At 39.5% G+C, this 25,892-nt stretch overlaps 1 protein-coding gene across 1 annotated transcript in view; it reads left to right on the top strand.

Annotated features, from left to right (window-relative positions):
* SMIM31 (small integral membrane protein 31) overlaps positions 1 to 25,306 on the top strand; it is a gene marked incomplete at both ends in the record, with an annotated part of 34,126 nt that extends 8,820 nt beyond the window's left edge. The window contains one exon of the mRNA XM_079710286.1: positions 25,209 to 25,306. Within this exon, the coding sequence (XP_079566412.1) occupies positions 25,209 to 25,306 (98 nt within the window). The remainder of the gene's footprint in view (positions 1 to 25,208) is intronic.
* Positions 25,307 to 25,892: the final 586 nt, after the last annotated feature.

Raw genomic sequence — 25,892 nt, 5'->3', positions numbered from 1 at the left:
CACTTGCTAGCAGTGATTTAAAACTTATAATTAGCTAAAATCCAAAAAAAAAATAAAATCAACAACAAAAATTGTTTGGTGCAGAACATGCACCTTGACAGTGGCACTAACTTGTTATTCTCTAGAACATGTTAGAATAGGTCTATTTTTGCCAGTGCCCTCTCCTCCAGTCCTCTGATTACGTTTCACTAGAGTTCCTTAACAGAGTGCTGTATATTCATGGGACCCTTTTTAAAAAGAAGCAAAACAAAAGATGACTTTTTTCTATGTGATTAATATATCTTACTTGATGTGCTTTTCCTAAACCTCAGTGGCTTTTCCCTTAGGCAGGGGTCGGGGTGGAGGGCAACCTACTGGATACGACTGTTTTCAGATACTTTAGAAAAAAAAAAAACCCACCTTTTTTTAGACATGCTTAATTTTTAAGCGGTTAGGCACTGAGAGTAGCAGAAATCCTGCAAAGCTTTATAGTCTTTTAGACACTCGCCTTGTCATTTCTCTGAGTAATGTCTTGATTTCAAAAATAGTGCTTTTCTCATGCCCTGAATCCACTGGAGAGGGGTGTTGGTATTTTCAGGTAACAACATTTGTGAGCACACATATTGCAGACCAACATGTAGTACCCTCCCCCATTTATCATTTTCATTTCACTCTCTCATTCTTTTTTATTTTGGAAAATCATATTGCTATGGTGTGTACCTTAATCTGCCAGCAAACACCATCTACACTAACATTTGTCCCACAAGCATCCTCAAGAGAAAAAGTTGTTGCACCTTATGTATATGTCAAGCAAACCAAAATATGATGCTCTTCTGCTTTTGTTTTATTGTAAATTGTTGTATCATATATTTCTGAAACCATTCTGAATCTAGTTGAAATTCTCAATTTTTATGCTTTTAACCTTAATTTCTGGATTCAAACCTGTATATAAATCTTTTGAAAAAAGTTGTCCTAGCCCTTCTCTGTGTTGCTGGAAGTGGATGATTTAGTCTCAGATGGAGACACAGTACTGTTCCAGTTTTCTTTAGCCTTTTATTTATTTAGTTATTCTGGGTATTTTCCTATGTAATTTTGAAGTGTGTAGAGTATATTATAGTTACTGAAGCTGCAGCTCTAAGAAGTTGAGTGAAAGAGAGAAAATACTGTAAGACACCCTTCTTAAGTGTTTATTTGTTTGATAACTGTAATGAGGCCAGGAAAAGGCAAAAGGTCCCACAGCCACTTTGAAGACACAGGTTCTTATCCCCAAACTATGTTAGTTCCCAGATTTTAGATCAAAATGGTGAATTCTTGAAAGCCCTCTTTTATAAAGAATATATCATACCATTGTAATTCTGACAGTCTTTTCCCCCCCGAAAATATATTTATTTAATTCCGTCAGATGAGCTTTCTACCAGTGCCCCCTGAAAGCCATGCTGAACTCATTCCCATGTTATCACCGTTATTATGGTTCCTGCCATTCAAACTGCTTTAGAGAAAAAAAGTGATGGAACACTATGAACAAAAAGGAGCATCTGAACGCGTCTGGTTATTAGAATCCAACTTGTGTAATCCCTGTCACTCTCTTATCAAGTCAGATGCTACTCTGCCTGAGTCATAGAAAATTTTGTTTGCACTCTGTAGTCCTTGGCTCATCCTCTGGAAATGTTTGCACCTATGTAAAATCTCAAGCAGATTATAAATCGATACAGCACTAGGAGTAAGCTGAAAACTGAATGACATGTTTTGTTTATACAGTTCCGGGGGAGCGATGGGGAATATCAAGTAACTCTGTTCCAAGTTTGGCATTTGGCATTAATGTGAAGCAGTGGGACCATGCTGCCTGCTAAACTACTGTATAAATCCTAAGTGTTCTGGAGCCCAGCAGCTGGAGGCTGGAGGCCAGCATCCATAGAGCAAAGGGGAAGCATCGCCGCTTCTTGGGGGAAAAGGAAGGAAGTCGTGCAAGGCCTGGAGTCCTCATTTGTAAAGGGAAAGTCAGGGTGTACGTGATGCTGTGAGAAGGTTCACCTTTGATTGCACTGCTCCACAGAGCCCTCAGATAAGGCCAATCCTAATGGGCTACCTCGGCTTTAACGGTTAATTTCAGTAAGTCCTGTTTCAAAGGTTTGTCTTTTTTTGCTTCTACCTTCAATGCCACTATTTTCCACTGCAGTGTTTTGACTTCCCAAACCACCTTCTCCAGAGATAACAATGGGCAGTAGAAGCAAATGCTTTTATTACATTTGACCTATACAGTATTCAGTGTGACTGCTAGGTTGGAATTAAAATTTAGCTTTCCCCACATAGGATCTTGTTTTGCACCTTATAAAGAGTGTACTAATTGTTAATTAGGTGTTGCTTTTATTTATACAAGCATTCCCAAAGAATTAGATTTGGATTTTGTGTTTATTTGAGCTTGGGGAGTTTTTTTTTTATAGTTATCTTATTTAGATTGACTAACATCATACTTAAAATAAAAAAAGAAACAGTGGTTCAGTTCATCTTACCAGATATGTCTGGTGAAGTATTCAGCGTTTGATGGACTGCTTTGCTTTTATATAGTTTGGAAGTGATAGTGAAGTTTATTATACCCCATATTAAATGACCTTGTCCTTTTCACTGGGGACATTATCTTACATTTTAGAAAAAGAAGCAGCAAAAGAGTGAACAACAAGACAAGTACATTTGATTCCCCTCATACACCTCCATCTGTTTGTGCTACGCTTTCCTTAAAAATATCAATATACATTTTCTTCACACATACAAAAAAGTTTCCTCTCCTGGCCAAATTTTATTTGTGGTGGTGTGATTTATACTAATAACGGAAAAGAGGAAACCTTGTACTTAGAAGTTCGGTGGCCTCTGTTTCCTTTTAGCAGTCAGTGGTCAAAATTGATTCTGCCCTTAATTTGATCTTTATGCACAGAATTAGTTATTGTGAACATTACTACTCTTTCCAAAGACTTTCTAATAACTTGGGCCAGAACTGGTTACCGAGGAGCAAGGACCTAATTCCATGCCTCCACACCCTCCCACTGCACCGCACCACACGTCTTACCTCACAAGCTCTAACGTAAATCACAGAGGCACGCGTTTCGTGGACTAACCATGACCTCCCCTGGCGGCCCCAGGGGGGTGCTCACGTCCCCTGACGCCTCACTTTAGTGCCTCAGCTCGAAGCGGCAGAATTGGGGTGGGGGAGGTTAGTGATCTGGAGCTCAGCACATGCTCAGCAACATGTTTCTCATTTCCTTAGCACTCGTGTCTTGCTCTCAGGAATCTGTCGAAAAGGAATAAAAACCACCTGAGAGTCCACATTACCAGAATATGAACTTTTCCCATAGGTTTGAATTGCTTACTTACCTATTATAAATTAACCACAGCTTCATTTGACCACCAGGTCTTAAGTCTGTTGACAGTTTTCAGCATGACCGAATTGCTCATTTTTCTTGCTTTCAGAAATTGGCTTGGTTCTCTTTAGAGTTGGTGTAAACATGCCATGTAATAAATGATTTCCACTTAATGGTACAACAGAATTATTGCTTTCTTAGATGTATGCGTAGTAAAAGTCAATCTACACGTTTATATAATTTCTTTCCTCAAAATCTTATACTTAATTTGATATTTCTAAAAATTGCACATGTAAGTCATGTGTATAACATGCTAAAGTACTTTAACTGTGATCTTAAAACTGAATAAAAAATATTTAATAAAAAATCAGAATATTGGGCTTCCCTGGTGGCGCAGTGGTTGAGAGTCCACCTGCCGATGCAGGGGACGCGGGTTCGTGTCCCGGTCTGGGAAGATCCTACATGCCGCGGAGTGGCTGGGCCCGTGGGCCATGGCCGCTGAGCCTGTTCGTCAGGAGCCTGTGCTCCGCAACAGGAGAGACCACAGCAGTGAGAGGCCCGCATACCGCAAAAAAAAAAAAAAAAGAAATCAGAATATTTTAGTATTGCAAGATTTCTGCAGCTCTTAATAGTTTGTAAATCCACTATCTCATTTGTAATTAACATTCTCAATTCTCTTACTCTATGCCTTTTTATAAGGGAACAGTTAAGACAATTTTCTTTGTCAAAAAGGGTATAAGGTATGACAAAGTCCTGAGATATTTCAGGAAATTGTATTTGTTTGGAAACTGACCAAGAAGCCACATTTTCCCCTGTTACTGTAAGAAGTCTCCAGAGAAAGATTTTCAAAGACTGTCAGTTCAGTTCTTCTCACTGGAAGAAGTCTGGCTATTTTGATCCCTAACTGAATTTACATAGATCATCTACATTTGACCTTTCAGAGGTACTTAAGCACATTGCTTTTGTTCTGGACCATATGATGTACTTTAAAATTTAAAGTTGAAACATAACATATAGTGCTTCTTTGCAAATATGAGTCCAAATAAGAACAGAAATCAGTCACTGTAGAAAAACATGTAGCCCAACAGAAATCTTGGCTGGGCAAGGAAGCTTCACCTACCACCACCGTGATCAAAAGCATGATTACATGTGGACTTTCTTTTATTTATTTATTTATTTGGCTGTGTTGGGTCTTCGTTGCGGCATGCAGGCTTTCTCTAGTTGTGGCGAGCAGGGGCTGCTCTTCGTTGCGAAGCACGGGCTTCTCATTGTGGTGGCTTCTCTTGTTGCAGAGCACGGGCTCTAGGCATATAGGCTTCAGTAGTTGTGGCTCATGGGCTTAGTTGCTCCATGGCATGTGGGATCTTCCCAAACGAGGGCTCAAACCCATGTCCCCTGCATTGGCAGGTGGATTCTTAACCACTGTGCCACCAGGGAAGCCCCCTTGGACCTTCTAATCATACCAACAGGTTCTAGCATTACACGAGCACCCAGAATTAGTCATCCCAGGATTGTATCGCTGTCCTTTGAGATTCATAGGTGCTTACATCAGTGCCATATTGTCTATCTTCAAATTAATAAAATATTTGTAACTTGATCATTACAGAATTAACTTAGATGGTGCCTCTCCAAAGAAGTTTTAAGAATCCACTCAACCTGAAATAAATAATGGTCGTCTCATCTTCATGACTTAAAAATTGAGAAAAATAAATGTTACATAATGGTAGTGGAACTAGAATGAAGTAGGGCTGCTTCTTCCCAGCCCAGGACACTGTTTCCTGGAAGACCTGTCTCCCTGTCAGCATAAAAACACTGATGATAGAAATGTTTATTAGGTGCCTTCCATGTAAAAGACAAGATGCCAAGCACTTTAGATGTATTATTGTGTTTAATCTTAAAATAACCTTATGAGACAGGTAATAATAACTTCACTGTTTACAGGTGAGGACCTTGGAGCTCTAACCTTGACCTCAGACCACTCAGCTAGTGAGTGAAGATCCCAAGTGAGGCTCTAGTTCACAGGATCCAGAACCTTGTGCACTTTCCCTCCAGATTCCCTTGAAAAGTTATTTGCTTTTTAAAAAATGCATACACCTCTCTTTTTTCCTACAAAGAATTTAAATTGGCTAAAAATCTATAACAAGATAAAACTAAATTTCTAATAAGTAGATAAAGAAATCCAGGCAAAGGGCAAAATAAAAGTAGGAAAAATAGAAAGTGGGTAGTCTTGGTGAGGAGAAGGCTAGCATCTCGTTTAGGCAAAGAGTACAAATTGTGTTATTAAGATTCCTGCGTTCATGTCCTGACTCTGCCATTGGTGACTGTGGGATTTAGGGAAAATTACACAAATTCTCGAAGCCTTCATTTTTCATGTACTAGGTATAATAATGACACCTGTCTCATAGAGTTGAAGTGAGAATTACATGAACTAAAGCATGAAAATGCAGAGGGGTGGCTGCTATTGGAGTTTTGTTTTGAAGTCTTCAAGATTAGGAATATATATATATTTTTTTTTGTGGTACACGGGCCTCTCACTGTTGTGGCCTCTCCCATTGCAGAGCACAGGCTCCAGATGCGCAGGCCCAGCGGCCATGGCTCACAGGCCCAGCCGCTCCGCGGCATGTGGGATCTTCCGGGACCGGGGCACAAACCCGTGTCCCCTGCATCGGCAGGCAGACTCTCAACCAGTGCGCCACCACAGAAGCCCAGGAATTTTTTTTAAAAATATATTTATTTTATTTTTGGCTGTGTTGGGTCTTCATTGCTGCGCGCGGGCTTTCTCTAGTTGTGGTGAGCGGGGGCTACTCTTTGTTGCGGTGCCTGGGCTTCTCACTGTGGTGGTTTCTCTTATTGTGGAGCACGGGCTCTAGGTGCACAGGCTTCAGTAGTTGTGGCTCACAGGTTCTAGAGCGCAGTCTCAGTAGTGGTGGCGCACAGGCTTAGTTGTTCCACAGCACGTGGGATCTTCCCAGACCAAGGCTCGAACCCGTGTCCCTTGCATTGGCAGCCGGATTCTCAACCACTGTGTCACCAGGGAAGCCCCAAGATTAGGAATTTAATAGAACAATGAGGCTCATCCAGAACTAAAGGAAAGTATTTACTGCAGAACCCAGAAAATGTTTACTCTGTCAGTCCACACACTGAGTCAACATATATGTTTTAAATATCCAGCAATACAACATATTCAGTACCAATCAACTGCAAGATGACATCACATGGAAAAGATAAAAACCTGATGTCAGGGAACGGTAAGGACTCCACTGACAAATGAACATTTAATAGAGTTAGACTGCTTACCAAATGTAGAAGAGTATATACAGAAACTTCAAAAAGGAATAAAGTGAACATCAAAACACTGAGACATCTCAGAAAATTGAAGAAGTCTTGAATATTTTTTGCAAATGGTATCTTCCATAAAATTGTGCTATGAAAATCACAAGTAAAGTGTGTTGTATGAAGCTATGGCTTCAAATCAATGCCTCATCCATTCTTTGTGCTAAAATTAGCTTACAGCTGCAATTATAAATTGCCTTTTATTAAATAAGTGATTCAGAAAATTTATTTTTATTATTTTAAGTGTCATTTTTCAAGATAAATGTCCATTCAAATTATTTTTTCTGTCTTCTATTAAATTTTGCCCTGAAAGGAGATCCACTTTAAATGATCATTTTCAATATTAATTAGTCTTAGATTAAAAAGAAGTTTCCTGTTACAGAATTATGCACTCAGCAGCATTAACCACCATCAATTATCATCCAAGAAATTAGCTGGATTCACGCTCTGCCCATTTGTAGGAAGTGGGTGCGAAATTTGGTCCTGTGCTTTCTTTAAAGCCAATCCAGAGGAGAAAACTGACAATGTTGAAGTTAACCTGAGCTCTCAGGTAGGAAATTCCCCAAGCTTTTGTTTTCCAAAATCCCCTCACTCTTGTGTTCCAGGAAATGGCTGACCGGAAAGACCAACCTTTCCCATACTATGTGAGAAAGACTCACTGGCCACTCTTTCTCGTGACCCCAGAGACTCTTGAGGACCCCGTTGTTTACCTATGGTAGGGACAAACACAGACCTTTCCCCTTTTATCTGCACATGCTGGCAAAGACAGACAGCTCCTTGTTCTTTGTCTCACGGATGGCTTAGCTGAGATTAGAACTGTTTGTCCCCCCTGCAATTAACTAGACACAGAGATCAACTTTTCCTGCACAGCTAACTGATGGAGACATCCCTTGATGACAGAACAATGCATAGGGTAAAGCATCCCACCTGGGGCATCTCCACTCCTCCCTGTGAAGCTAAGGAGAAACCAGCTGCTGAGGCTCCATGATCTCAGATCTGGGGCGCTCTCCCTATCGCAATAGACTGAATCAAACCAGTATCATTGCTTTCTTCGTTACTGTCTTTGACAACGCACAATCTTCTTCCTTATAGGATAATCTGATATGTATATGATAAAAATAAAATACTATAGTTGCTAGTTGGAATACAACTATTTCTGGTATGGAAGAAAGAAACAAGAGCTCTCTAGTAAACCATCTCATGAGCGACTCTACCTCGGTGGTTTTGAACTTTTTTGGCTGAAATCCACTTCCAGATTCCCTACCCACCCACTTACCAACATGTGCAAAAGTGAAAGTTTAGTAAAAAAAATACTTAGCCTCACTACATGTGATATATTTTAATACTTTGTATTCTATTTTTCTTTTTTTTAATGCTGATGGCAATCCACCTAATAGACTATGTGACCTATTAAATTCCAGTTAAGTTCTATCATATTCCATTAAATTCTAATCATTTCTCAATTCTAAATTCAGGCAATAGCATCAAGTTTAGCAGGAAAGACCATTTTCACAAGCTATATGTCAATCTCCCAGGCAGAAACCTTTGCTAACTTACCATTGCCTAGAGAATAAAGTAAAAATTCCCAAGGCTCTTGGTATTCTTCCAAGTGGGAGGTTTCCACTTACCTACTAATAGTGTCCTCCTCCTTCTCTTCTACCGGAATCTTATTCTTCAAGCCTAAATTCATTTCCTTTCTTCTGTATTCACTGTAACCCCAAATGAGCTCTCTTCCTGGGGAATTTCATAACATATCTTTTATATATCATTAATATGGCGCTTATCTTTATCACCTTGTATCTCCCTAGCCTGGCCCTGAGAACTGTTCCTCACTCCCTGGATCACGTGGCCAAGCAAGATGAATCCGCTCTCGTTTATATGTGAGGCAGGCTTTGCCCTGCAGGGAGTAAAGCCACATGCCCATCCTTTCCCCTTCTGTGACACCCAGCATAAGTAGATTAAAACTCAGAGCTAGTTCTGATCCTCTGAGGAGTGCTTTCAGTGTCTAAAAGGTAAAAACCAGTAAACCAAGCCTGTGGTGCCTGGAAAAATTCATTATGTTTGTGAGTATAGGAAACGTAACTACAAAATAATGAGAGAGATTTCCGTAATTTGTTATGAGATTGGTTGGTTATTCAGAAAAAATATTTTTATTTCATGTTATTTACAAAAAGACACTACTAGGCATGGTATGAGAATAAAAAATTAACCAATCTCCAGTCTTGCCCTTAAACTTTAGAGACTTACAGGAGAGATGAAATAGGTAGAGAAAAGTAAAAGATAGTAATTCTTGTTCACATCAAAATAACATTCTTTATCTCTGTATGGATTTTTCATAGAAAAAAAATAATAAGATAGTAAACCACCAAAAGCATGTTTTAAAGAGAGTAAGAAAAGCTACTTTGTGTGTCCCTTGGAATATCGGCTCCATAAGGCAGAGATTGGGTCTGTCTTAGTCACTGCTTCATTCCAACACTTACAACACTGCCTGGGACATAGGTGGTTCTCAATAATTCATGACTGAGTGACTTAATAAATACCTACAGCTGATTTCTTTAGACAGGCTCAACTTGAGTACCAAATATTATTAGCATAATACATCATCTTTCTGACTCATTCTCTAGCTTTTCCTACTGCTGCTACTAATAGCTCATATTACTTTATGTATAGTCATCATTTAATCCTCCTATTAAACTTATGAGGTAGATATTTCTATGGTACTCTATCTAAAATCCCAAAAGAATACCACTTGGAATGTTGTTTGTAAGCAGGGTCCTGTCCCATGAACTGGTGAATCAACAGAACTGCCATGATGAAGCTGGTTTGTGGACAGAGACAGCCTCTGAAATATTTATCAACCTTCTTCCTGAAAACTCAGTGATAAGGCAGCACAAACGAACTTAGAAAACACGACTCAATAGAGAAAGGCTCTCCGTGTGCTTGATGTACATTGGATCATCCTTCTATAATGTTCAGGTTTGATATATCCATGAATGGAAAATACATTTTAACCTCAGTCAAATAAAACATAGCTAGGAAGGGTATGCCTGCTGGATAGAAGAAATTATTAATGCATGCCAAAGTCAGGTATGAAGCGTTTGTGGATTTCCACTTTTTGTATCATCCAGACAACTGCTTCCTTTTATTTCCTTGAATTATGAAGAGTCATTTTCCACCCATTTTATCACCCCTTAGTTTTCAAATTGAACACTGTGAAGCTGGGGCATAAGTTTAGAAGAGCTAAGTGTGACGACCTCCTTATACCTTTAGAGAAGAGCATGGTGTGATGCAGCTATTTCCTGCCCGGATTATATTGTCCACCTGCACCAGGCCCTGTCTTTGAAAGCTATCTGCTCTAATGACCAATAGGAAGTGATAAAATGTAAGTGACCCATCAGGGAATGTTAAGGATATCCTGGGTAGGTAATGATCCTTCATCAAAGGTGTGTCCAGCCTCCTGACAAACAGGGGCTTCCAACTCCCCCCCACTACTCCCTCCCCGTGCCAGACCCTGTGGGAGCTGCCAGGTGAGAGCCTTGGTGACTCCACCTGTGATACAGGGAGCTTGAGAGAGAGAAATTAAGCCCAAGGCTGGTGAGCCACCCTCCTCTTTAAGAAAAATTTTAAATTATGTTGAAACCCTTTAGTAAGATTCAAAAACTTTGTTAAGAATTCCTTCAAATGTTTCAGCTGCTGTTATCCAGCTGTGTCAGTGTGAGCAAAAAGCCCTATGAAGGATCCTTCCCACCCTTACATCCGAAGAGACTGGATGGAGGGTCAGTAGAAAACAGTGGTTAGAATCTATGTCTTAGAGAGGAATGGATGGACTCCTGTCCCTGCTACTCGCGCACAGTGTGACTTGAGCAAACTGCATAAATGCTCCAAGGCTCACTTCATCTATATAATAATAATTGCCCACACAAGGCTGTTGGGCAAATTAAAATATGATGAAATATTTTAAACAAGCACTACCTCCTTATGTTAACAATGAAATCGTAGCTGCTGCTTTCATTATTTTATTATTATGCTGCTGTTGTCCTGACTGTTGTTTAGTTTGTGTCTGTAATCAGCTGTCTGTAGGGTGAAACTATTAGTGACTCTGTAACTACCAGCCTGCTGCAGTTAAGGAGACTGCTGTCTGCTAGGTTGATGCTTTGCTGTTGTTAATAGAATACTCTTTTGGCATTTCTCCTATACATGCTGTCTATTTGCTCCACAGAAGCAGAATTATGTTGAAGTAAGACTCTTTTCTATAGTGACTTATAAGCTATTCTGATTTTGTTCTCATTGTGGTTTTTTGTTTTGGAGATCCGTAGCAGACATGACCTTCCTTCAAAAGAAGAAAAGGGGTTTCCCTGGTGGCGCAGTGGTTGAGAGTCCACCTGCCGATGCAGGGGACACGGGTCCGTGCCCCGGTCCGGGAGGATCCCACATGCCGTGGAGCGGCTGGGCCCGTGAGCCATGGCCACTGGGCCTGCGCGTCCGGAGCCTGTGCTCCGCAATGGGAGAGGCCACAGCAGTGAGAGGCCCGAGTACCGCAAAAAAAAAAAAAAAAAAAAAGAAGAAAAGACACACCTCCTCTGATCTGGAAAGACTTGCTGATTTTCCAAAAAATAGTTCCCAGTACTTTTTTTTTTTTTCTCATAAACCTGTGACATTGGCTGGGGAGGCAGGAAGAGCCCTGTGTCCTTCCTTATGTGGGAAATGGAGACACGTGACTTCCTGAAGTTACGCAGCCAGCCCTCTGGCGGCAGACCATATGCCCTGACAGGAGTGCAGTGACCTGTACACTCCCAGGTAAGCAGAAGACTCCGCCCAGAAAGCCCTGTGAACTGATGGTCAGGCAGATAGGATCTCTGGCTCTCATGCAGAAGATCCTTTCACTGTAATCCCCTGAAACTCTCTCCACACTGCGGTAGCTCCCCTTTTCCTACTGAACAGACAAAATGTTCATTTATTCATTGAACAAACATTTGTTGAGCATTTGCTATATACTAGACATTGAGGGAGTGGTATTGAATATGCCGTTCAATCGTGCATTTGACAAATATTGATTGAAAGTTTGGTCTGCGTTCACTAAACTAATGTTTGGTTTGGGCTGATGTTGACTCTTTCAATCAATAAAATTGCCCTCATAAAGCTTACATACACAGTGTTGGGTGAATATCTAAACACTACCTGTTTTGTTACAGCTATGATAAATGCTAGGAAGAAATACAAAGTGGCGAAGTGCGTATAATATGGAAATTTGACTACACAGAGGAGAGCCAGGAAAACACCTCTGGACAAATGACATATAAGTTGAAGGTTGACGGACTTCAGCGTAAGGCAAGGGCGGATGAGGAAAGAGAGCCACATTCTGTCTCTGGAGTCACTGAATGGGCAGGCCGTTCAATGGAAAGGGACACAAAGAACTACCCGGACGTCTAGTATGGTTTGATGACCAAGGGTCAGGCAGGGTGGCTGGGACAAAGGAGGTCAGGGCACCAGAGGCCAAGTTCAGGGTCTCTGGTTTTACCCCAGGAGCAAAGAGACAGCAGTTAATGATTTTAAGCTGGGCGGGTAGGGGTGGGGGGACGTGATTAGATATGCATTTTTAAAAGGTAGCCTGGCAAGAAGTAGCCTGGGCAAGGAAGGGTCACTGGATGCGTTTCCACTCAGCACCACTGGGACTTTGAAAGAAATGTCATTGAAAAATAGAAATGAAAAAGAATAATTTCAAAAACCATGAAATCAGATGAGCATAAAGTGAACAGATTTCTCATCTTAGAACAAATTGCTCTGTAGGTTTCATGGATCTGCCAATCAAGAAGGGTTGATTTGAAGATATCTGTTTGTAAAGGAAAATCACCCCGCAATTATTTCACGCTAATCAAACAGCACCGAGTACAATACATTTATCATTTAAGAAAATTCCTACCTTTTTATCTAGACCTGGCTTACAAATGAGAGTCAACAAGTAGCCAAAAGACAGGATCCTTACAGCATCAGGAGCAGTGAGGCAGAAACAGAGTATGGAGCGTGCAGATTTTACCCATGTAATTTGACTTGATACAAGGTTATTCCCCTTTGTACACAATTTGAGTTGTGTGTAAAATAATGCATTTGCAAGAATTGATGATATCTATAGAGCAAAGAACATGATTTTGAGCGCTTACTTCATGCCAAGCCCTTGACATGTTTAGTCCTTGTTCGAGACTCATGACCACGTTGTAAAAATGGATCATCATCTCTGCTTGAGAGATGAGGACAGGAAACTCCCATGAGCAACGTGCCCAGGGCCCCAGCTGGGAAGAGGCAGGGTCTTGGTCTGGTGCATGACTGCAGTTCGCATTGTTACTCAGCACGGGGCACGCAGACATGCGTGTGGAAAGTGGGATTCATTCAGAACCAGCTGTGAGGTTGAAGGCACCACAGCTAGCTCTGTGAGGGCGAGTTGCCAAATGAACCCTTACACCTCAATTCCATGAGCAAAGACCATCCACCACTGTTTACCCTGAGCTTTTTGTGAATAAAAAGTAGCCTCCCACCCTGAGAAAATGTAAAAATTTCAATAGTATTGAGAATGGATGGTACCCATGGAAAACCAGAGTACCAACTATATCATTTTCAACTGAGGGCTTCTTGACTCCCTTAAAGCCTTGTTCGCAATGACCTAAGTTTGAAAATAAATTACCGAAATTGGAATGTAAATTAAATGTCTTTTGGTCCCAGGGAAGTTGAGCATTAGGGTAACAGTGGGCTCTTAAAGAAGGTCAGGGAGGACAGTGTGTGCTCATTTCTGATTCTCTAGGAATTTGAGTTGGGTTGGTGTTTTGGTCACCCCAGGTTCACTCGTGCTGTGTGGTTGAACTACTGGATGTGCTGAACTAATATCACACTGTGATACTGCGGGTGCCGAAGGCCACAGGCACCTAGGTTTCCAGTCAAATTGTTGGGAGTAAAATGCCAGAATGTGTGGATCCCAAACTGGACTCCTCTGCCTTCACTTCATAAAAGTGAGGAAAGCCCCTATTAGCAAGAGACCACTTGAGATTGCTGGTCAGTCTGTAGATTCACTGTTTTTAAGCATAGTGGTATTTCCTGCAATTTTTATGTTCCCATTGGACACCATGAGCCTTGCGCCCTTATGATTCCTATCCCAGGTTAAGAATGCATGGCCGCTGCAGGACTGGGGTCACCCTCTCTGTTCCTTCCACCTGGAAGCCAGAAGCCTGATGGGATGATTCAGGGCTACAGCTGCTTATTTCTGAGGGCAAATTTCAAGTTCGTTGTAAATGAAATCATGGCATCCTCTTTGCATCAATACTCCTGTCACAACTAATTGAGGGAAATAGGGCGATGAATTTAATTTTTTTTTTTTTTTTTTTTTTTTTTTGCGGTACTTCAGCCTCTCACTGCTGTGGCCTCTCTCGTTGTGGAGCACAGGCTCCGGACGCGCAGGCTCAGCGGCCATGGCTCACGGGCCCAGCCACTCCGCGTCATGGGGGATCCTCCCGGACTGGGGTACGAACCCGCGTCCCCTGCATCGGCAGGCGGACTGTCACCCACTGCGCCACCAGGGAAGCCCAAATTTAATATTTGATCAAAGGGATATTTTAAAAGAAGGAAAACATGCAAGAAAGCATTTAATAATCAGTTGTTAGAGGTGGGAATAAGAGCAGATTTTGAGAGCAGGTAGCGAATTGTTTCCTCTGATTTCTTAGGAGTACTTTCAGCAGCCAGCCAGTAGAGGGAAATGTTTTACAAACACTTGCATCCAAGAAAGCAGTCTTGCTGTGTTGTGCTCAGGCGCTGCTTCTGTGGAATTCACTTTGTCCCTTCCCAGTGAACTCTGAGGAATGTGTCCGCTCAGATAGATAATTCCTTAGTGATACGTAAAAAGGGGATGGCTTCTGCCTTCTCCTCCTCCTTGGCTCAAGTCCTGGGCCAGGCATGTCCTGAGAAGACCTGGTAGATCAGCACATCCTAATGTTGCAAAACTGGTCTCTCTTACAATAGAAGCTGTCAAAGGACCAGCAGCTCTACAGTGAGGAAGAACAGAGTGAAGGTCCACAGGCATTAATAACCTTGTGCTAATTATTCAAGACCTCATTTACATAATACTACTTTTGTAATCTCAGAATATGTGCATTAGATTATAAAATTCTAAAACTTAACGGAAACAGACAAACTGAAAGCCACAATGAGATACCATTAAACACCTAGTAAAATGACTAAATTCAAACAAACAATACAAATACCAAACAGTGCCAAAGATGCAGAACACCTGGATGTTTGCATGTTGCTGGGGAGAAGGCAAACTAAACTGGTGCAGTCACTCTGGAAAACAGTGCGGAGTTTCTTATAAAGTTAAACATACACTTACCATATGACCAAGCAATCCTACCCCTAGTACTTTCGTTCGCTCAAAAACTTCCGTAATTGCATAACTGGGAGCAACCAAACTGTCCTTTGGCAGGTAAATGGATAAAGACTAGAACACATTCACACAGTGGAATATTGCTCAGCAATAAAAAACAACGGACTACTCACTGATATACGCAACACTACGAATGAATCATCAATGCATTACGCTAAGTTAGCGTTGCCCAGCCTTGGCACCGCTGACGTTTTGGACCGGAGGCTTCTTTGTAGTGGGTGCGGTCCCTGTGTTCCAGGACGTTCCACCGCATCCCTGGCCTCTGCCCACTGGAGCGTGTAGCCCTCTCCCACGCCCCCCAGGTTTTACCACCGAATATGCCTTCAAATATTCCAAATACCCTCTGTGGGAGGCAGAATTGTTCTCCGTTGAGAACTACTGTGCTAAAGTGAAAAAAGCTGCATTTAAAATGCTGCACACTGTATGATTCCATTTACATGACATTTCGGAAAAGAAAACTATAGGGACAGAAAACTATAGAACGGTGGTTTTCAACATGAATGATGTGAGGATGTTTCGCCTGCACGGAACACCACAGGGAAATTTTGGAGTGAGGGTCTTGTTCTGTATCCTGATTATGGTGATGCTTTTGCCTTTTCATTTGTCAAAACTCTTGGAACTACCTAGCAAAAAAAGTGAATTGCACTCTGTGTAAATTAAAAAATAAATTTTAAAAAGCATACAAAACATCACCTTATGTCTAAAGCATATAAAATAAATACCATAGTTGAGATATGTAAATTTTAATAGAATAATGTTTAACTTAGCATTGAATGCCAGAGTTTGGAATTTTCATGTCAAATATCAAAAAACTTAATACACAAATGCCAATATAGCATATAAACAGTACTGCAAAGTTTAAAGTTCTTTATCTATAAATAAGTGTGTCTATCTGTACATACAGGATAACTCTTTAAAAAACATTATAATCATTTGCTTATAGTAATCCTTTAAATAAAATGAATTTATTGTCTATTTTGAATTAATTTCTGAAAGAAAACTACCAATATAGAAAAGTGTATTCTTCAGATGTTTATAGAAAAAGATTGAAAGTAATTAATTTTTCATCTGTACAGGCAAATGTTTTCACTTCACTTGAATGCATTTCTGTATAGCTACTTATACAGAAAAACCTTAGAAAATGTTAACTAGAGAAGCAGTTTTCTTTATGATGTACATTTTTTTTATTGGAGTATAATTGCTTTACAATGGTGTGTTAGTTTCTGCTTTATAACAAAGTGAATCAGTTATACATATACATATATCCCCATATCCCCTCCCTCTTGTGTCTCCCTCCAACCCTCCCTATTCCACCCCTCTAGGTGGTCACAAAGCACTAAGCTGATCTCCCTGTGCTATGCAGCTGCTTCCCACTAGCTATCTATTTTACATTTGATAGCGTATATATGTCCATGCCACTCTCTCACTTTGTCCCAGCTTACCATTCCCACTCCCCGTGTCCCCAAGTCCATTCTCTAGTAGGTCTGCGTCTTTATTCCCATCTTGCTCCTAGGTTCTTCATGACCTTTTTTTTTTTTTTTTTAGATTCCATATATATGTGTTAGCATACGGTATTTGTTTTTCCCTTTCTGACTTACTTCACTCTGTATGACAGACTCTACATCCATCCACCTCACTACAAATAACTCAATTTCATTTCTTTTTATGGCTGAGTAATATTCTATTGTATATGTGTGCCACATCTTCTTTATCCATTCATCTATCTATGGACACTTAGGTTGCTTCGATGTCCTAGCTATTGGAAATAGAGCTGCAATGAACATTGTGGTACATGACTCTTTTGACTTATGGTTTTCTCAGGGTATATGCCCAGTAGTGGGATTGCTGGGTCGCATGGTAGTTCTATTTTTAGTTTTTTAAGGAACCTCCATACTATTCTCCATAGTGGCTGTATCAATTTACATTCCTACCAACACTGTATGAGGGTTCCCTTTTCTCCACACCCTCTCCAGCATTTATTGTTTGTAGATTTTTTGATGATGGCCATTCTGACCAGTGTGAAATGATATCACACTGTAGTTTTGATTTGCATTTCTCTTATGATTAATGATGTTGAGCATTCTTTCATGTGTTTGTTGGCAATCTGTATATCTTGGTTGGAGAAATGCCTGTTTAGGTCTTCTGCCCATTTTTGGATTGGGTTGTTTGTTTTTTTGATATTGAGCTGCATGAACTGCTTGTAAATTTTGGAAATTAATCCTTTGTCAGTTGCTTCATTTTCAGATATTTTCTCCCATTCTGAGGTTTGTCTTTTTGAATGACATACATTTTTTATTGAGGTATAATTGACATATAACATTATATTAGTTTCAGGTATACAACATAATGATTCACTAATTGTACACATTGTGAAATGCTCACCATGAAAAGTTTAATAATATCTGTCATTCTTCATAGTTAGAAAAAAGTATTTTTGTTGTGACGAGGACTTTTAAGATCTACTCTCTTAGCAACTTAACATTTGTTAAATTAACTAGCGAGATATTGCTTTAGGAACTTAGAAATGACAAGGATTCCAGACACAATTTCCCCTGAGCAGAGTAAAAAAAATTCTGCTGCTCACACACCGCTTGCTGAAAATCAAGCCAAGAATGGTGGCCCTAAAAATAAAAATTAGAAGTAGAGCTAAGTAAGAAGAAAGTTGGAGACAGAAGCCCAGTTGGGAGATGAGACACATAGTGTGGGAGCTGAAAGTGCACATCAATTCTTCCTCACCACTCCCTGGAGAGGTGTAAAATACATGATTAGAGGACAAAGAATTCCAGGCTTGACTCCCAGTACTGCCTTTGAGTTATAGACTAATGACCGCAGCCTGGCTGCCACTCTGCTTGAACTCTGAAATAAACAACCATTGAATTTGAGGATGGTAAATCTGTTAGATGCCATTGGTTCCCGATATTAGAAAATGCCACAAATACGGATATTTTTCTAATGCAGAAAAGGATGTTTGGTGGGTATGAGAAAACTTTCAAAAGATGGCAAAATAACCAAACAGGTGGGATTAGCTATACCATAATAAATTTCATAAGAATGAAAATCCAGCACTAAACCAATAAATTGAAGAATACTGTTTGTTGACTCCTGTTTAAGAGAGGACAAAAGATTTTAGGAGAAATAAGATCCACAAACAGTTCACTTTCTCAGGGGTTGAGATGCAAATAAGAATAGCCTAGTTTGGAAATCTTGCGTCTTATGTACACACCTGGGAATTAAAACAAGAAACAGCATGGGGCCATTTCAAAGGGATGTGCCACACAGCTGGGCTCATTCAGCTGATTTTATAGAGTACCGTGGGCACCTCTGGACAAAAAGGTCTTTGCTATTATCAGCTGCTCCTCAGGGTTTGTTTGTTTGTTTGTTTGGGGGGGAGATCTTTTTTTTTTTTAATTCCCTGAATTGTACTCATAGTCTTATAACATTTAGTAAAAGAAGAAAAGCCATTTTCCAGGACAGAAGCATTTAAAAATCACTCCAAAATGGGTTTCGTTAGCTGTCTTGGTTGTTTTACACTGCTTTGCTTCTCAAAAACTTCATTAACTGATATTTAGGGTCCATAATCAAACATCTGCAAGCCTCAATCTCCAACTCTGTAAAATGGAGGTAACACCACTTAACCACTTCGCTTCCCTGGTGGTGCAGTGGTTAAGAATCCGCCTGCCAATGCAGGGGACACGGGTTCGAGCCCTGGTGTAGGAAGATCCCCCATGCCGCGGAGCAACTAAGCCCATGCACCACAACTACTGAGACTGCGCTCTAGAGCCCACGAGCCACAACTACTGAAGCCCGTGTGCCTAGAGCCCGTGCTCCGCAACAAGAGAAGCCACTGCAGTGAGAAGCTTGCGCTTCTCATTGCGGTGATACAGTGAGGATACAGTGAGATGATGCATTCAAGTGAACCCTGGAAACTGTCAAATACAAATCATATTCAAAGAATCATTTATCTAGGCACTAAGTAATATTTAGTTCATTAATGAGATAAATTCTTGAGCTACAGATCTGTATATTTTACATAAGCTTGTTATATATGTCTCTTTAACATATGGAAACTTTTGTTTCAAGAATTATAAAAATCAGATAATTTCTTACAGTAGAAGCAGAATTTCATTTGGAATAGATAATTAAATGTCATGGCTACAGATAGATCCTCTCAGCTCCATAAGCTCTATCCAAACTACAATTTGTAGATAGTAAAAATGATGTAGTATGAGGAATACTGGTTGTCCCTAAAGACCACATAAACTATGGTTTCCCATCTGAGATGGTCAAGAGACAAGCATTTTTTTAAAAGTATGTGTGTACAATAAATCAATATCAAATTTACATATAAAATTATAACTCCAAGGAAAAAATCAACTTTATGGATTTGGGAAAAGTAACAGAATTTATTTGTATGACCCAATTTCCCAGGAATTGAATCCTAGTTGAAGGACTTTTGCTCAGTAAACCAGCTCTAACCACCAGCAGTTACAGCCTTTGTGGCTCCAGTTTCAAGTAATAATTATATTACTTGAAATTATATATCTCTGGAGATACTGAAAAATCCCATTCAGGAGCTGCCTGGAAGCTACTCCCAGGGCCCAGCCTATGTTACGTGTGAGACCCTACATCAGTGACATCTTCCCGGAAGTCTTGACAACTACACTTCCTTATGGGTAGTTAAAATTCTGTCACTCGGTAGTCAGAATTATTGCCAGAGACCGGAGGATTTAGAAATACAAAAAAAAAAAAAAAAAAAGAAAAGAAAAGAGAGAGAGATTCATAATTGTTCATTTTTGAAAATATATTTTAGTTTATAAGTATATTTTCTTCTAGAATTCTAGGGCTTTCTTCCAGTATTCTTGGGTCAAAAACTGGTTATTTAGAAAACATTCTCACATTTCAGCTACTGACGTTTTTCTTTTGTGCCTAAATGATAGAGGCAAGTTTTTCTAGGTCAAGAATCCAACCCAACCCAAGTCAACAGCTGAATTGACTTTTGCCCAAAGTCAGGTGGGCAAAAGTCACTGCCCAACTGCCTTGTTTGAACACTCTGACCCACTAGGTTGGGTTAAGAGGCTTGGAGCCCACTTGACTTCACCCAAATGTGCCTTTTAAAATATAAATGTGTATGTATAGGATGCAAAAATATATAAGAAAAAAGTTGTTGGATCTTAGATTAGCACACACAAACCAATAGGAATCATAGCTCAAACTTTGTTCTTGGAATCCCTAGTGAAACCATGAGGTTACAGTTGATACAAAATTCTTTGCATGAACTAAAGAACATTTTCCAGAAATTTTTGAGGACTGAAAATGAAGGGAAGTGAAATGAGAGTAAGTCCTGCCATCTGGGATAGGTGGTTATATATTAATAATTTTCAGTTTTCTTTGTTTACATCTCAAATTTTTCATTAAATATTTCCTAAAACTATTTTTAACAAATAAGATATTGATTGGAATGAATGATATTATTCCCTGGAAAACACTAGAGGACATACCAAATGGTGTGTCAAGACTTTTATAACTATTATAAGGGGTTGAGAAGAAGAAATGCATATTTTCCAGAGGATAAACATAGTATTCATCTGGTATTTTAACTTTCCTTTCTTTCTCCCTTCCTTCTTTCCTTCCTTTATTCCTTTTTTTCTTCCTTTCTCTCTTGTTTTCCTTTCTTTCTCTACATTTTTCTTTTGATTCCAAGTTAAAAATAAGCATTTGGGCCTTTTTTTAAAGCCAAAACGAGTGGATAAAGTCAGAGCTGACCAGTGTTCTCTGTGCTCTTTCTTCCTTGACATTGATTCTCAAATGTCATGAACTAGACTCGTGCTACTTGGATAATGGAAATTCTAGATATCTTAATCCTGACCTCCAAATTCATACCTCTTTAAAAAGTACATTTTACATAAACATGCACATTCTCAGCTTCCCAAGAATATAGGTCTGTTTTTCATCCTGCTCTGTTCTAGTCTCTTTAGGACTTAAGTCAACCATTTAAGAGAAGGCCTTTGAACATAGCATCAGGTTCTGGTTTAGACACATACTTGTGTTTTAGCATCCTTGGCAGAGTTATTTATGTGATATGTATGAGCTTGGGGCATGTGTCATGGGCAGTTTTTCAGGCCTATAATACCATCCTCCGTCTAGGCGCCATGCTCAGCTCCTCTGCAATACCTTTTAAAGACTCTCCCCACCGTCCTCAGTCTTGTACTGTTACGAAGACTTGGGATTGTATAAATATTTTTCAGGTGTCTTTTCAACTCCTTGCTTTTCTCAGGCAGTAATACAAATATCACCAGTGGTCACTGAACCCACTGGTCCTGATTTGGAACAATTTTTTAATACTGTGTATACTTATCTTACAGAAAAGTCATTGAGAACTGAATATAATTGCTCTACCTGTTTAGGTTCACTAGAGCTGATTCTTCTGATAAGTAACACTATTTACGAAGATAAACATTGCCTCTCCCCAAATATCTTATATATACTCTTTGTTTCCCTATGTGGCAAATCTGTGGCAAATATTAGGATTTCCACTGTGTAAAAAGAGAAACAGTCACAGAAATTAGTGTCTTAGCAATAATACTGAAGGCAAAATATTTCAGATCAACTAACTTCTAGTGTCTAGTCTTAATCCATAAAACTCTTTTTCTTTCAAATATTAAGTCCATTTCTTGAGCTAAATTAAGGAAACACATACAATATATTACACCCCTTTTTTTTCCAGAAATTTGAAATCACTTTCAAATAGTATTCTGTGGTATTCTTATGTTATATTTCAGTAAAAAATTTACCACTTTAGAAGGTAAAAGTGTTTGATTTTATATCTTAACAGAAAATTTGGAGAGTTCTGAGGCATGCATGAAACTTGAGAATTAAGAAACAACCAAAACAAAAAAACTGATTTGTGTGCAATGCTGATGTTCTTGCATGGAAAATTCTATTGATCTGGGGAAATAAAAAATATCAGAAGAAACCATTCCTGGAATTTCTTTTCCTGAAACACACAATAAGAATTGGAAAGTAATTTAATTATCATAAAGAGTTCCTCAGTCAGCTTCAGTCCCAGCCTCCAAAAGTCTGTGCGTTCCCGGTATCTGCGGAGAGTTAAGTGGACGGTTCTGGAATGCAGAACCAGATCTGTCAGAGCACTGGCGCTAAGTGTGTTGAAGGAGAACCAAAGGCAGCACGGGTCTGATGAATCCACTTAAGCAGAGACCTGGAGTCTCTCCTTTATATATACTGGCATTCCATATGTAGTATTAAAAGTTTGGTCAAATACCTATATGGATTAGATTAAGGAGTAACTTAATGATTTGAAACTTACATAAAAGTCATGTTGCCATTTAACATGAACTTTTTATATAATTGCACTTTCATTCATATCTACCAAAATATCTGTCAACTCTAAAAGAAACTTCATTGGGTAGAGGCATGAGAGTCTCAGTGTATAATTGTTGGTAAGTTGACCTCTGGAGTCTTGCTCCTGCCTATAAATTTAGGATTTATAACTAAAAAAGAGTGAAATGCAAATCAATTTTACCTCATAGCCATTACCAGATATGTAAGAGTTTAATTAAATCTTTATTAATCTGATGCTTTTTCACCCCTATGTTTGCATCACCACAGAGCATTTCTGCAACTCAGAGATAAGCAACGTGTGAAGATGGTTCTTATTCTTGAGAATAAGTTGTTTTTTAATCTTTTATTCTTCTCTGACAGCAACTGAAGTTAGTGTTTCTTCCCCAGATTCCTTATTCTCTGTGGTCACTTCAGCATTTCTGGGATATGTCAGATCAGTCTAACCCTTTTATGCAGAATGTTCCTTCAGGTGTAGCAAAGGGCTAGGAATCCAGGTCTGCTGAGAAGGGGACTCAAAACATTGAGACACCCATGCATTCATTTGGAGACCACGTCAGCTTCCCTTTCTTTAGGGCATGCCCACTTCTCTCTCACAATAAATAAACGGCAATCAGATAAGCATGAAACATAGTCCTTGGTAGGCTACATACAGCATCAGGATTCTTGTAGGCCCTTTTGCTAAGCAAAACCCTTGCTTTTAAAAATGTACATGAAACGCTGTGATGACTAAAATACCTAAACAGGAAATTTGAAAAACTTACAAGCTAAGCAGTTTCTTTACCTGGTATCACTCACTTGAATGACACTGTATTTGAAAAATCTTTTAAAATGGATTTCCACTCAAGTATTAAAACAATTCTGAAAATTGAGTTATTTCCCTATGTTACAGATTTTGAAATTCCTATTAAAGTAATTCAATAAATTTCAACATATGAGTCACTTTAAGTGACTTCACTCAATATTCATGAAGTCTTATTGTTATAAATGAAGTAAATAAGCATCAGGTTTTACTCATTATTTCACTAACCATAGTTTTCAACAAATGAAAAACAGAAAACCTCAAATTTACTAAAATCAATTTTATGTAAAAACTAAAAGTTTTACTTTATGGACTATACAAGAGTAGATCTTAACCTTTAGAATATTTGCAGTTAATATGTTTCAGTCAAAACACTTTTAGAAAAAGTCTATTTTCACCTCTAGATTCCATGTTGAAAAGGACACATAAGTATATATATACATATATATATATATATATATACACACACACACATATATATATATATATATATTTTTTTTTTTTGCGGTACGCAGGCCTCTCACTGTTGTGGCCTCTCCCATTGCAGAGCACAGGCTCCGGACGCGCAGGCTCAGCGGCCATGGCTCATGGGCCCAGCCGCTCTGCGGCACGTGGGATCTTCCCGGACCGGGGCACGAACCCGTGTCCCCTGCATCGGCAGGCGGACTGTCAACCACTGAGCCACAAGGGAAGCCCTTTGTCAGTTTTATTTACTGATGTATCCGAGGTATCTAGAACAGAGCCTGAGGCATGGGGTGGTGGGGCACTCAGTAACTGCTGAATGAAGGAAGGAAGGAAGGAATGAGTGATTAATGATGCTAATTCCCATCTGCCCTAAATAATAAACATGGACAGTACGAGTGATCAAGTTTGACAGAAGTAGAATTTCAAAGCCTTAAGGTATTTTAAAGCTTTCCCAATACAACTCATTTAAAACTTTAGAAAACAGCACCAGAGAAATAAAACGATTTATCAGAGATCGTACTGCTAGTTCATGGCAAAGAATAAAGAAAATCTAGCTCTTTTGGTTTAGTGGTCTTCTCCAATTCTTCACTCATTCTCTTAGCTACTCCCTAAGTTTAGCCTAGACTTCTTGAGTCTCTGGAGGACAGTCATAATTATATCTAAATTGTATTTAACTTATTCCTCCCAAGAAATGTTAACTAATGTCTAAAGAAACGGTGTCTTGATAGTTCATACACTAGCTCCAGGGACCCCGCCCCCAATAATCTGAGACTGGCCACCAGACCAAATGACAATGAGCCCCAGACTCATGGGTCAGAGCACAGTGGGCTCCCAGGATCTATCACCAATTGTCTTAAGCACCCAGCCCGCTACAGCCTCCTCTGTCCCATAGATGACGTGTTTCTCACATGCAGTTAATTTAATTTAATTTTTTAAATTTTATTTATTTATTTATTTTTTATTGGGGTATAGTTGCTTTACAATGTTGGGTTAGTTTGTGCTGTACAACGAACAGCATCAGCTATATGTATACATGTAGCCCCTCCCTCTTGGACCTCCCTCCCACCCACTCCCCCCCACCCCACCCATCTAGGTCACCCCAGAGCACCGAGCTGAGCTCCCTTGTGCTATACAGCAGGTTCCCACTAGCTATCTGTTTTACGCATGGCAGTGCACATACATGCAGTTAATTTTAACATCAACCTAAATGCTCGTATAGCTGAGAGGCAATTCACGTCTTACAAAGGACATTATGAGCCTTTGTGGTATTGAACGGAAACATCACCTGGGTAGAAACGAGTGCTCAGTAAGTTCTTCTCAGCGGGCAGATTTCTGCTTTCTCTTTGCCTGTCCTCTTTCCCTAGGTGCCATTCTTTTCCTTAGCCAACAGGAAAAGCTGTGTTAGCGAGTATCCAAGTCCTTTCATGACCAAAGTTAATTTCTGCTCTTCCAAATTGTTAATTCCCAATCCTTTTTTCTAAATTCTTTTTTATTATAGAGGAAGAACACCAAATAAAGGAAAAGAAAAAGAAAATAAAAAAGTCTGGAAAGAAGAAAAATTGCTCGGAGGAAGAGCACCAAATTGAAGCTATTTAGGTTCAGAGATGCCACCTATGATGCCACAGCTGCAGACGTTTCCCACCGATGATGTGGAGAAAGCAATCCATGGGAGCCACTTGCCCACAGTAAATAAGACTAAGGGATGATCAAGAAAATTAAAAGATACACTTACTGTCGGACATGCTGATCTCATAACCATTAATGAGCTGAATACCAGGGAAAGAGTTTTGTAAACTTTTTGTGACTCAGCTTTATTAAAAAATATTTATTATACTTATTAAGAGCAATACATCATGGTAGGGGCAGTGAAATACACAAAGAAACATGTCCAAAGTGGTGACAACAATATGATAGTACAAAGGGTCAAAAACCCCAAACATGTTAAAATTTGCTGAGAGAAACAACAATACATTTAATAACTTTTTTAAAACTTGAGACTCATAGAGTAATGCATAAGCCTTAATTCTCCTAGCACATGATGGTGGAAACTATAATTAACTGTATTATTGCTTTTGTATCTGAAATAAACATAAAATAGAAGGAACACTACATATTTTTACAGACTTAAGTCGGAACATTTGAACTGTTTACATTTAATAGAAATAATATCATTGCTTTAGTG

The sequence above is a fragment of the Hyperoodon ampullatus genome (genome assembly GCF_949752795.1).
Source record: "Hyperoodon ampullatus genome assembly, chromosome: 1".
Lineage (NCBI taxonomy): Eukaryota > Metazoa > Chordata > Mammalia > Artiodactyla > Ziphiidae > Hyperoodon > Hyperoodon ampullatus.
This window is presented reverse-complemented; position numbering and strand designations above follow the sequence as displayed.